Genomic DNA, 14,063 nt, shown 5'->3' with positions numbered 1-14,063 from the left:
GATTTTCAGTCTATGAGTTTCCTTTTTGGTTAGATGCATTTCTTGAAGACAGTATATGTTGTTACTTGATCCATTCTGCCAGTCTGTTTCTTTTAATTCGTCAATTGAGAGCATTTACATTAATGGTTATAACTTTTATATATGGATTTATTGTTGACATGTTATCTTTCTGCTGTTGCATCTTTATCTTTCTATTTTGTTTTGTCTGCCTTGCTTAGTGCTTTTTTTCCTATGTATAGCTAGACTGTCTGCCAGTATTCTTTACAGGGTTGCTTTGGTGATCATGAAGTTCTTCAGCTGTTCTTTGTCATGGAAGTATCTTATTTCTCCTTCCATTTTGAAATACAGTTTTTCAGGGTACATCAGTCTAGGGTGGAACTCATGTTCTTTTATGATCTGAAATATTTTGCTCTGTGCTCTTCTTGACTTTATTGTTTGTGTTGAGAAGTCTGTTGTCATTCTGATAGGTTTTCCTTTATGGGTGATCTGTCTTTTCTCTCTTACAGCTTTTGATATTCTAATTCTTATGTTGTATTTCTGAGATGGTGATTATTGTATATTTGGATGTAGTTTTATTTTGGTTATGACTATTTGAAGTTCTATATGCTTTACTAATCTGTATGTCCATTTCTATTCTCATGTTTGGGAAATTTTCAGCTATTAATTTTGTAAATAGCCTGTTGATATCATTTGAGTTGTCCCCTTCTTTTTCATTTATCCCTATCAATCTTACATTGCTTTTCTTTGCATCATCTTGCAGCTGTTGATTGTTATTTCCTGATTCCTTGTTATTTTTAAAAGATCTTTTCTTTCCTGTTCACTAGCTGCAATCTTGTCTTTGAGGTCTGAAATTCTATCTTCACTTTCATTGAGGTGGTTTTGACAACTTTCAATGGAATTTTTGATTTCTTGTATATTGCTTTGAATCTGCTTCATGTATTCTGTTTGTTTCTTAAACTGTTCATCCAGGGTTTCTATCGTTTTGTTTTGTTCCTCTGATTTTTTAACTGTGTCTTCTTTAGGTGTGTTCAGCATCTCTTCATTACTTTTATCATTTCTTCTTTTTCCTGGGAGATGATTTCTAGTTTGAATTCCTTTAAAGCTTCTTGGAGTTGCTTCTTTATTTCATTTGCTATTATTTCTGGTATTTCAGGTGTATGGCATATATTTTCTTCTGTGTGCATAGCTCCTAGCATTTCTTGGGTTGGGCTGACATTTTGTCCTTTCATCTTGTCATTTTCCTATATTTTAGTGGTTCAAGTCATGTTCCAAAGCTTCCCTTGGGTGTGTTAGAAATCGTATCCCATGCCTTCAGCCCCTGGGACTGAATGGAGGTTGCTGAGTGTGTTCCAGTGAGGCCCACAGGACCTCCTGTGCCACCTCCAGTGCTCCAGGAAGCTGGGTGGGCTCCTAACCACTGTGGGTGGTGGTCCAACATGCTCCTCAGGCAAGCACCAATAAGCTGAAACTCATTTCACATGCCCCTCAGCCTCCCCTGATTGAAGAAGGTTGCTTGGTGTGGTCTAGTTGGGCTGCCAAACCTCCCAAGCCTAGTCTAGTGTGACTGGAAGCTGGGTGGGCACTTAACCACTGGGAGTTTTGATGTGAAACTCTCCCCAGGCTGGTGCTGTTGTGCTACAATTTACTTTTGGCAGCCTCAGTTACTTGAATTGAAAGAAGGTCACTGGTTGAGGCCTGGAAACCTGCTGAGCCCAGTGTAGAGTTGCTGGAAGCTGGGTGGGTCCTTAACTGCTCCCAGTGGTGTTCTTTTTTTTTTTTTTTTTTATCTTTTTAAAAAAATTTTATTTAAGGAGAAAAGAAAAAAAAGCAGGGAAAGAGTACAAGTTATACAGATTTACAGAAAAAAAATGAACAGTAGGAAATCACTAGTTAATGGATTACATATTGTCATCTTAGAAATAATTGTTCAAGTCACAAAATTAAAGCTTGTAAAGTGGACATTCCATCAATGATACTGCAAACAGTTCTGTTCATTGATCCAATAAAACTCTGTGATATCATTTTCTATCTTATACACTTAAATATACATGCAGTTATATAGTTTGGAGCACTTTCTTTTCCTCTCTTTTGTACCATGACTATTACACATTTTGGGTTTCATTGCTCCCACGGTTCTTATTACTTTTTTGGAAGAGAGTAAAACCAAATGTGACATAACAGAACAGAATTGGTCAAGTCAAAAGGGTGGACATAATAGATAATGTAAAAACATAATACAAGGTGATCAACAATGGTTACCATAATGCCTCCCGCTATCTCTAATAGAATTGCCTATATCGTTAGTTATAATATAATTGAACAAAACAGTAAAGAATAAAACCGACAAAACCAAAACATTGGAGACATTGTAGGTCTTCAAAAGTAGATAAAAGTCAACAAGAATGGGCGTCATAATGAATCTCATTATCTTCACAGCTGATGCCTAAACTTTCGAACCTGATACTATCCAGCAAAACAGAATAGGGGAACATCAGTTAAAAACCAGATGGTGAGAGTAATACAGGGCTTTAAATCAAGGTAATGAAAAGTCAAAGTGGGTTACTATAATATATCCTGCTATTTTTTTCCTTTAATTAAAAGGATAAAGATAAAAAAGTAAATAATGGAGTGGAGATTGAGATAAAAGAGGGCATAACAACGAAACAGCGCAGATCAAAACATAACCATTTAAGCAGAATAGTGTTTCACCACCAGATAATCCTAACCTAAAAGTAGTTACCATATTGTCTCTTTCTTTGAAATCCTTGAGTACTCTCACGGGGCCCAAGCTGGTGTGCTTGAATTCACCTCTGGCAGCCCAGTTCCTCGCATGCAGATGCCCATTTTTGGATTAGGTCTTTGAATTTGTGGGTCCTGATTCTTTTCAATTCTTTATATGTTTTAGATTTAAATTCTTTGAAGAACATCTGGCTGTACTTTATTTCCCACTCTGTATGTTGTGTTTTCACTCTACTGATGATTTCTTTTGTTGTGCAAAACTTTAATGAGATCCTAAGTGTTGATTCTTTGATGTGTTTTCTGTGCTGTCTGGCTTTTGTTCATGAAGTTTCTGCCTCCACCTGTGTCTTCCAGATTGCTGTTTTCTCTTCCAGTAGATTTAGTGTTTCTGTTTTAATATTTAAATGTTTGATGCATTTTGAGTTTAGTTTACAGCATGGTGATAGACATAGGTCTGATTTTATTCATTGGCATGTGAAAAGAGTTTTTCTAGCACCGTTTATTGAAGTATCAGTCTTTCTTGGCTTGTTTGGCTCCTTTGTTAAAGATCAGGTGACTGAGTGTTTAGAAATGGAGCTCCATCTTCCATTCTGTTCCTCTAATTCTCGGGTCTGGGTTTGTTTTTTTTTTGCCAGTCCCATGCTGATTTTATCACAGTAGTTTTTTGGTATAATTTCAGGTCAGGGATTATGATTCTCCTCTAATTTGCTTTTGTTGCCCAGGATTGCTTTGCTGTTCTAGATTTCTTCTAGTTCTAAATGAATTTTAGGAATGGTTTCTCTAGTTCTCTGAGGCAAGCTAATAGTATTTTGATTGGAATTGAATTAAATATGTGTAACAGTTTTGGTAGTAGGGTCATTTTCATTATGTTGGTTCTTCCTATCCATGAGCAGGAAATACCTTTCCATTTTCTGATAGCCTCTTCTATCTCCTTTTTCAGAGTATTATAATTTTCAATATATGGCTATTTTACATCCTTTGTTAAACTGAGTCCTAAGTATTGCATTTTTTGAATGCATTTTTTTGGCTGCTACTGTAAAGGGTAATTTCTCTCTGTGTGACTTTGCTTGTTACTTGTGTATAGGAATACTACTAATTTGTGAGTGTTGACTTTTATCCAGCTATACTACTGAATTTGGTTATTAAGTCTACAAGTCTTTTGGTGGATTTTTTGGGTCTTCTATGTAGAATATCATGTCACCTGCAAATAATGGTAATTTAATTTCTTGTTTTCCTATCCTATTCCTTTACTTGCGTATTCTCACCAGTTGCTCTAGTAGTATTTCTAGAACTATTTTGAGTAGGAGTGTAGTAGTGGACATCCTTGTCTTGTTCCTGATTTTAGAGTGAAAGCTTCCAGTTTTTGACCATTTAGTATGATGTTAGCTATTGATTTGTTGTAGATAGCTTTTATCAGATTGAGGTAAAGACCATATATTCCAATTCTCAATAGTTTTTTTTTTATCATGAATGGGTGTGGACTTTATCAAAAGCTTTTTCTACATCTATTGAGAAGATCAAGTGATTTTTGTCTTTGGCTCTGTTAATATAGTATACTATATTTATTGATTTACATTTGTTGAGCCATCCCTGTATCCCTGGGATGAATCCTACTTGGTCATAATGTACATAATCTTGATGATTTAGTGCATTCTATTTGTCAGTAACAAAGTAAGGATTTTTGTATCTATATTCATTAGGGAGATTCACCTGTAGTGGGTTTTTTTTGGTTGGGTTCTTCTCTGTTTTTAGAATCTACAGTACTTGTTTCCAGGAATGTTTTTGGAAGTCTTGCTTCCCTTTAGTTTCCTTTAAGAGTTTCAGCATTAGTGACATTAATTCTTTTCTAAATTTCTTGTATAATTTAACAGTGAATTTGTCAGGTCTTGAGCTTTTCTTTTTTAGTAGGTATTTTGTTACATTTTCAACCTCACTGATTTAAAATTTTTAATATCTTGATTTAGTTTAGGTAATTTGATTTTGTCTAGGAATCTATCCATTTCATTTGTTTTCCATCTTATTAGAATACAGATTCTTATAGTAGATGTTAATAGTCTTCTGGATTTCTATAGGATCCATTGTGATTTCCCTATTTTTCATTCCTAATTGCTTGAATTTGTGTTTGCTCCTTCCTCTTTTTGATGAGGTTGGCTAATGGTTTTATCAATTTTATTTATTCTTTCAAAAAATCAACTTTTTGGTTCATTGACTTATTGATTCTTTGTATTATTTTCTTAGTCTCAACTGTATTAATTTCTTTATCTTTGGGTTTGATTTATTCTTCTCTTTCTATAAGCTTGAGGTTCAATATTAAGTTGTTTATTTGAGTTCATTCTATTTTCCTGATGTGAAAGTTCCTTGCTGTAAATTTCCCTCATAGGACCGTTTTCATTGCATCATGTAAGTTTCAGTATGTTGTATACATTATCATTTAATTGTATATACTGTTTAATTTTATCTTTAATTTCTTTCGTGACCCATTGGTTGTTCAGAAAGATGTTATTTAATTTCCATGTGTTTGTGTAGTTTTTGTGATTCCTTTTGCTGATTTCCAGTTTCATTGTGCTATGATCAGATAGTGTGCATGTTTTATGTGTTCTATTTTGGAAAACATCCCGTGTGCAGCTGAGAAGAATGTAGACATCTATGAGTCCATTTGTTCACAGGCTTGGTTTAATTCTGATATTTCTTTTTTTTTTTCTAGTTGACCTATCTATTTGTGAGAGTGGGATATTAAGGGTCCCCACTACAATTGTGTTAATGCTTATTTGGTTTTTATGTTTGTTAATATTTGTTATGGGGTTGGGTATACCAAGGGTTGCTGCCTATATATTTATTATTGCTATCTCTTCTTGGAGTTTTCCTATATGTATCTTTGTCTCTTTTGATCAGTTTGGTTTAAAGTTTACATTGTCTGCAAATCGAGTAGCTACCACTGCTTTTTTCTGGTTTTCTGTGGCATTGTTTGAGAATTGTTTTCCGTCTTTTAACGTTTAGTCTGTGAATTTTGTTTTGATTTAAATGTGTTTCTTGAATGCAGCATATTGTTGGATGTTCATTTTGATCCATTGTGCCAATCTGTTTCTTTGATTGGAGAGTTGAGACTGTTTACATGATGGTTGTAATGGTTATGTATTGGCTTACCTTTTTCAAGTTATTTTCCTTTTGCTGGTTCCCTGTCTTTTTCCTGTGTTTCTTTGTTTGCCCTGCCTGCCAACAGTTGTTTGAAAACTAGTTAAAAAAAGAAAAATGCAGCTGTTCTCCTTTGAAAAGAAAACAGATTTTGGACTAGTTCCAGGAGACCATTTTGGTCAGACATAAAGATCTTTTTGATTCCATCTTGTTAATAATTTTTACATATATTTATTACTTTGTCATTACTGTAGCTGCTTTAAACAGACATTTTTTTTTTCTTTCCTGCAATTTTGCATGAGTTTTCTGGCTGGTTTCTCTTTCTGCCTACTTTTGTTCTATAGCACTCCTATGATGATCTTTCTGAAACAGAAGTCTCATCTTCTACCGCATGGTTAATCTTTTCAGCTCTCCTCATTGCTTTTATGGTAAATCCAAGCTCCTCTGTTTTCACCTTTTCTCTCATCCTTCAAAGCTGGACCTTCATGGTACAAGTACACTTTCACTTTGGAGTTAGGTCTGTGTCTTGTATACTTTTAGGCTATACTAGGATTGTATACGTCTACCAACTCTATTAAAACACGTCATTGTACCTATTAATTTCTCTCTACTGTGAGAAACTTGGGAGTGGAAACTGTCTTATATATCACCAGTTCCTGGAATGTAGTAAATGCTGAGTGTATGAAAAATTCTTTTATTCAATAGATTACCAAAATATGTTGTGCACAAGAAAATAAACTGTCAACTGAGCCAAGAACTTTAACAGTTTGAAACGTAGTTCTGTATGTGTGGTTTCTTCCCCACTGGGATATTTTTGTTGAATTTTGATTTATTTACTATTTAAAGATAAAGGAAATAAAGTTTTCGTAAATAAGGAGGGGAAGAGGGGTTTGAAGGTGAGGTTAAGGATATGGGTGGGGGGAAGGAAATGAGATAAGTAACCTACAAGTACAAAGTCCCTATGATGAAACTGATCATTATGTATAATTAAAATGTACTAGTAAACAATAAGAATAACACTGTCCTTTATTATACTACAGTGATACTGTTTTCACTCTTGTTCTTGGTTTCTGCTTTGTGTAGCTCATTCAGCTGATTGTGAATCATCTTACACTACCAGACCTGTGTAGATTAGCACAGACTTGCAAACTACTGAACCAGCATTGCTGCGATCCTCTGCAATACATCCACCTCAACCTGCAGCCATACTGGGCGAAACTAAATGATACTTCGTTAGAGTTTCTACAGGCTCGATGCACTCTTGTCCAATGGCTTAATTTATCTTGGACTGGAAATAGGGGCTTCATCTCTGTTTCAGGGTTTAGCAGGTTAGTGCAAAGACTGGTTAAGGTTTTAATAATTTTTTAAATAATAATTTTCATAATAAAAGTTTAAAGTTACATACTGTATCTTACAGAAATAAAGAAATATAATTTGTATTCAGAATGGTGCTACTTATTTATAAATAATGGGGGAATTTTACCATCCTTTTCAGCTAAACTTCTTAAGGGAATTGTATCCTGTACCTCTTACTTTTTTAAATCCCAAGTGACTTTCTAAAGAACTCCTTTTTTTGTTTCTCTTATTTTCAGCACGGATGATTAACACATTTAAAAAACTATTTCCAAATCAAAATCTACCTCTCTAATGTGATTTGTCAGAAATGGAAAACAATTTATTATGGAGCATTTTTAATTAAATCTTAATTACATGTGCAATACATCACCCAAATTTAGAAGCTCATTTGAACTAATGATGTTGAAAATGCAATTGCATGCTAACGAGACGACCACACTTGCAGACCTTCCCAGGTGTTTCTGCTCCTTTCTATTTAAGCATTTAGTCTCCTTACTATTAAATGTCACCTGTTAAACATTTGAAATCTTGTGCAAGTGTATAATCATTTAGTAATGCCATAGTAATTTTTCTTGTGATACAAACAGGTGTTTTTCTCTTAACCTTGGTAAGAGTTGTTTCCATTTTATGGTACATGTAAGCTCATCATTTTCAGAGGTTAAATAAAGGAGAATAAAGTTTGGGGAAAATACCTTTTAATGAATGAGTACTCCTTTTGAGATCAGACGAGATCAAGTGTGTTCAGGATGGGATGGCATAGACTGAATGAATACTCCTTTATCATATTTTTAGAAACTAAAAATGAACTGTGCCTATCCCTACATCTGGGTACCCTGTAGTGGGTACATTGTTGTATAGTGGTTTATGAGTTAGAAGTTTATATATAGTTCCTTATTTTCCTTTGCCACAGATTATAATACAGATGTACTATAATACAGATGTTCCAGAAGGAAAGATTTGATATCATTAGATTGGAATGACATCAAAGTGTGTGAAATAGTGACAGTATGCTCAGAATGCTAATTCTGATAATTTATGCATCAAATCTAAAGATAAATACAAACAATAATGGTCCACAGCACATGTTAAAAGCATGCGTGCACTGGGTTTTTTTTTTTTTTTTCTCCCAGAGATAGGTCCAGGGGAAAGGCTTATTGCTGGACATACGGTGGCTATCCAGTGGAACAAATTGTAGAGACAGAGAGAGGGTGATCCCTTTTCTCTCCATCATAAAGGGTACAACTGGTACCCCCTATATTAAAAGACAAGTTACCAAGAAATAGGTTAACAATTTTGCTTAATCGCAGTTATGGATGGTACGAGAGCTTTCACAAAAAAGACTTACAGATGTAGGAGAAACCATCTGGTTTTATGTCTAGGTTTGAAGAAGCAGGGCCAGGCAGGCATGTAGCAATACGGCTGAACAAAGCATGTGTGACCTAATTGTGACACAGTGAATGGAGGAGGGCTCACCTGATTAGGTCCTTCTTGCATCTGTGTTGTAGCATTTCTTCCTCCTGAGTGTAGAGCGGGACCTCTCTGGATTGGGAGTTTTAAAACCTCCTATGGGGTAGGTCATAGAATTTCTTTATAGCCAGCTCCTAGGAAGAAAGGCAGGGGAAATTTAGAGTAATATGTTTAGAGTTTACGACTTGGTTTGGGGAAAAGAAGTTCTGGTTTTTATGACCTGTCTTAGAGAAGAATAATTCTGTTTTTGTGATTTGCTTTAGGGGAGAACAAGAGGTAAGAGACAAAAGGAGAGGAAAAAGAAACCTTGGGTTCAAGACTGCCTTGGGTTCAAGACAGTCTCTTGTGCTTTAGCTCAAAGTACACGGCATGCCAACACTCTAGACTTTGAGGTCATTGCCTAACCCCTCCCCGATTATGTTGTCCTTTTTTCCACTTCTCTCTGCTGCAAGCACACATACTTCATGTGCACATTTTCCTCTCTGCTAATAGGACCATGAAGACCTGAAGCTAATGATGGCTGAGTAGAACGCTATTGATCATAAACTGAGACCAACTGAATGTGAGACAGGTAGAAGAATTGTGCCAGTAAACATTATTTTACATTATAAAGACCTTCAGGGTATTCAGTTATTCTTGCAGCTCTATTTCCAGTGTTTATCATTAGGAATTAATACTAAGTGTTTTCACCATTTGAGTGCAAGAGATGGTATTCAGACGATGTAGATATGTGAAATACATGATACAGTTCCTTCTATAGAGAAGCTAAAAATATAAAGACAAATATGTAAACATATCCTTTGCAATGTTTCTAGAAATCAAATAAGGCAGCAACTAATGATTGTAGAAGTTAAGGAAAATACTGGTAATAAATGGCTGGCATCCAGCTTCTTTCATAATGTGCTACATAGGATTGTGGTGATGAGTAAAATGTAAAGGTAGTATTGCATTTTTAAAACTCTTTGTGTGGTTTTCTTGGGTCCAAGAGAAGATGCATCAGTTGTGAGAGGAAAACTCTGTGGTATTTTTAAAATTATAGATTATAATGAGCAAGTATCTTTTGCAGAGTGAGAGTTCCAGTCTACTTTCTCATAAGTTCTTCTGTTTTTCAGTTCACACCAGGGCAGTTACTGTGGGCGTGATAAACAAAACTATATATGTAAATTTAATTTGCCAAATTTTTAGCCAGAAAAACAATGCATTTTGCTAGCATTCCTTTACATAGCAAATGTTCTCATTAAGAAAAAGTTTAAATAACAGAAACAGGAAAAATTGGGGAGGTGGAGGCAGATGGGAGTTTCATTTGGTGATTGCTGTTGACCCCCCTTGACTTAACTGCTGAATTGACAGTCATTCTGGCTTGAAGGTGCATTCCCAGAATAAATAATACATATTCATGGCTTGATTATTAATGAGTAATCTATGAATAAGTATGGTCTATTTATGCTTATTACTGTGAACAAGACTTATTTATAATACTTTAAAGAAAAAAAAGATATGTTTTAAAACTAGAAACCAGTGGTGATGAGCTGCTTTTTGAGCAAGTCTTTGGGTAAAATTTCATGAAGCTTATTTTTATTAACTGAAAACCTTATGAAGATTAGATATATTTCACCAGATTTTAAGAACTTTTTAGCAGTTTGTATTCAAAATAGCAGAGAAACATTAAATTGGAATAAAGAGAACATAAAACTCTTAATCAGTTGTCATGATTCTACTGCAGCCATAGATTTGTAATTTGCAATGTGGGGTAATGCTCAGGCATATCACTACTTACTAAAATCTTATCTGTTATAATTACTCTTTTCTTTTGTAATATAGTTCTCCAAAGTCTTGGATATTTCTTTGCCTGCCTGCCTGTTTGTGTTTTAAAGTTTAATCACATCATACTGTCCAAAAGGTAGATTTTCCTATTACCATTTTTCTAACCTATTACTTATTCTAAGTAGTTTATATTTGTTACTTCAGGAAACATTCTTGGATAACTTTGTAGATTCAAGAACCTTGGTAGACATTTTCAAACAGTTGTAGTTTCATAGCACAAAGAGCTATTTTTCCATTCATGTGTTTTTTCAATTGCTTGACTATATTCTGTACACTTGGTCTTAGATTGTCAAATCCTAAAAAGTAGACTACACACTATGATCAGGAAGGTTTTTAATGGCATTATTTTGGAGCAGATTATTTGAAATTAATCTTACCTTAAATACACTTTCTTAAAGATTCAGTGAGGGGAAGCTAAAAAAACAGAAGATTAACAATCAGAGGTCATGGATATTTATGTTCAAGTTTCCTGTTAGCTTTATGCATCAGGCAGGTGTGAGGATTAGTCTTTCATTTTGAGATTGAGTAAAACCAGATTAAATTGTTCATTTGTGTGATGTTAATTATTTTAGGCTGCAAGTTACCAGTTAGTAAATTATTTCTTACATACTTGTATTCCTCTGGACAAATCAGTTAGCTCCTAAGGTATCATTGTATTTCTCCCTCCAGAGACTCTTTTTATCAGATCTGGAGACACCAGTCAGAATTGTTCATCTGAACGTAGGTCTCCTCATAAAAACCTCAGTATCAAGAAGTGCTTTATGAGAATTCACAATGTAGCATGAGTAGCTGCAGGAAAGCTGTAGTTTTCCTTTCAAGCAATGCATGTCACAGTTGAGATGGATAAATAGTGACCAAGACGAAAACATATCTAACTTTATATTAAAATAAAACTTCCATGCGGTGCATTAAAGAAACAAGTATGTTCGGCTAACTGAGTCTGCTGCTGCTTCTGCTTTCTTAGGATGCAGATATTATAAAAAGAAGGTGGTATACATCTTATCAAGTAAAGAAGAAAGAATATAAGTGTATTGGGCAAATAATCCACTCAGAGGGAAAATACACAATGTAAGAACCTCAACAAAGAAAAATAATTCTTACTAGTATAGTATGATTATTGTCTTTACTGTGTTTTCAAATTCTAACATTAAATCTGTCTGAAGTTTTCTACTCTATTAATGTTGGCTTTCTAATGATTGAATGGATAGCAGTGTAAATTCTTTGGAGAGGAAAGGTTCATACATGAGAGTAAAGAGCAAAAGGAATGTCAAGTCACTTTAAGTGAAATACGAAAAAGAAGTGCAGATTAGAATGCTTCACCCCAATAGTGAAGCCCGCAAAGAGATAAGATCTCTAAATCTTCTAATTCTGAGAGTTTATATGTTCACTTTTAAAGTCAGCAACTACTTTTAGTTATAAAATTAGGTATTTTTTTAATTATCTGAAATGCTGTATCTTTTTATATTGCTAGCTTATAAATGAGAAACTGCAAAACTACTTGTTTACTGTCAGGTAAGGTCAAATGTTAATGTCATCATGTTTTCCAGAGGTAGTTTGCCCCTACTATAGGTAAAATACTGTTAGTCACTGGAACTTAGTTCAAGAATAAAGGAGGATTATGTTTATGCAGTGTATTTTTTATAGTTAGAAGAGTCATTCAGTTAACTCTTATTAAATGTTTTTATGTGCCTGATGTTGTACTCAGTACTGCATACTCCAAGGATCTGTTTCGGTTGCCACAAGAGTTGAGATAACTTTTAAACTCCATATGCAGGGGATATAGCTCAGTGGCACGAATGCCTGCCTCTTAAGTGCAAGGTTGTAAGTTCAATCCCAGGTACACAAAACAAAACAAAACAAAACAAAACAAAGCAACCCCCCCAACTCTGTATAAAAAATAATAAGGAAATTATGTTTATGAGAAAGATAATGGGTAGGAAATAGATGATGTTAGAGCTTCGTTCATTGTTGTTGGAGATATGTCATCATTTAGCACACATTGTCTATCTTTGAAATAGGTCCAGAATCTGAGTATTTTATCTGCAAATTTGGGACTGTCATTTGGATCTGTTGCACTGTCTTCTCTTTCTTGAATGTTGCAGTGGTATTTTGATGGTTTTTACTCCTGTTACTCTCAATCTTTGTACAAAATCCACAGTCATCCTGGTGAAACACAAACTTCTGATGACTGAGAATTCCGTCTCTCTCAAAAGCCAAGTCTTGATAGTGATGTATGTTATGTGAACTGCTGTCCTGCCTCTCTGGTCTGCTCATTTCTCCCTCCTCTCACACTCTTCCATCACCTTCCATACTGCTGTTTCACTCTTGGCAACGTCCCCCGTACTAAAGTGCCTGGTGTTCCTGTTGCCTGAAATGCCCTGCCCTACTCCACACGTGCTCTCATTTCCTTCACACAGATCCCCACACGAGGCTCCGCTGACACATTTCCTGTTGGCCTTCCGTGCTTTGATTTCCCTGATGGCAGCTTTCATTCCTTACTATGCTATTTATTTTACTCATTTCTTTGTTTCTAGTCTCCAGCACTAACCAAAGTAAGCTTTGCGTGCTGAGAGCAGGGATTTCGTTTCTTCGGTGCTGAGGCTGCTGCCTGGGTCATAGTGGAAACCCGGTAAACACTTGGCTGAGTGAGTGACTGATGATTGTTTAATGCAGACTGCAGCTTAGCTAATACAAGTAGCAAAGGAAACAGTTGTGAGAACTACTGTTTGCAGTGAAGAAGATCCAGGAGAGGGATCACAGCCTCAGAAACTGAAGAAAAGAGTGCGTAACTGTGTGAGATGTCACAGATAAGTCATGTGATACATGTGGTGACAGAGCAGTTAAAAGGAGAGTGCATTTAGGGCGAGCGGAACGCACACTGCAGTGGATTAAAACTAAATGGGTGTTCAAGTGTAAGTAAAATGTGTGGGCAGTGGGGTTATTTGCAGTATTTAACTCTGTAGTAATTGAATTTTGTTGTTTTTTAAATGTGAGGTAGCTGAGATTTAACTTGTATCTTAATACTTTTGAGCTGCTTTGATCTTTGCCAACTTTCATGTATTACTGACTTTTGGAACCATGAAGCAGCATTGTAAGTATTGTTCAGTCTGCCTGTTAGAGCTGAGGAAATGCTGAGACTTAAGTAAGTGTGCTGTACCAGGTCACTGCTAGAAAGTAATAGAACACGGGAAAAAAAGAGGAGGGAAGGAAAAGGAAATTCATCTTTTGACTTCCAGCACAGTGTTAATTCTTTTATTTACACAGATAACCTGAGTTCAGTTTTACTTGATATGCCTATTTGTCAGTTTTTAAATTATTTAGCAAAAAACAGACGTAAATTAATAGTGCTAACATTGTTCATGTGACACTGATGGGCAAGATTATCATCAAGAGAATGAGACAAGGATAATTGTTGTATTATTTAGGGGTTCAAGTTCCTTAGTTGATAAAACTTCATAGTCACATAGGCCTAGATTCATGCTTCTAAGTTATTTTCAATTGTTATAGACTGGTTTTTCCCCAACGGCAGTATAACTAAGATTAAT

General features: G+C 35.2%; 1 protein-coding gene and 1 long non-coding RNA gene across 5 annotated transcripts in view; both read left to right on the top strand.

The window, feature by feature from the left end:
- Positions 1 to 14,063, top strand: part of Fbxl4 (F-box and leucine rich repeat protein 4) — a 93,818-nt gene that overhangs the window by 30,792 nt on the left and 48,963 nt on the right. For all 4 annotated transcript variants that reach the window (XR_010042027.1, XM_063233282.1, XM_063233283.1 and 1 more), the window contains one exon: positions 6,955 to 7,199. Coding sequence is in view for 3 of the 4 variants with exons in the window: in XM_063233282.1 (XP_063089352.1) it covers positions 6,955 to 7,199 (245 nt within the window). In the remaining variant the exon portion in view is untranslated. The remainder of the gene's footprint in view (positions 1 to 6,954; positions 7,200 to 14,063) is intronic.
- Positions 7,206 to 13,735, top strand: LOC134472145 (uncharacterized). Its single transcript, XR_010042028.1, has 2 exons — positions 7,206 to 10,594; positions 11,483 to 13,735. It is a non-coding gene; the product is annotated as an uncharacterized LOC134472145 (long non-coding RNA).

This window comes from Cavia porcellus, unplaced genomic scaffold (assembly GCF_034190915.1).
Source record: "Cavia porcellus strain 051 isolate PalLab524CR breed Dunkin Hartley unplaced genomic scaffold, mCavPor4.1 scaffold_22, whole genome shotgun sequence".
Lineage (NCBI taxonomy): Eukaryota > Metazoa > Chordata > Mammalia > Rodentia > Caviidae > Cavia > Cavia porcellus.
Note: the sequence above shows the minus strand (reverse complement) of the source record. Positions and strands in the feature narration are given on the sequence as shown.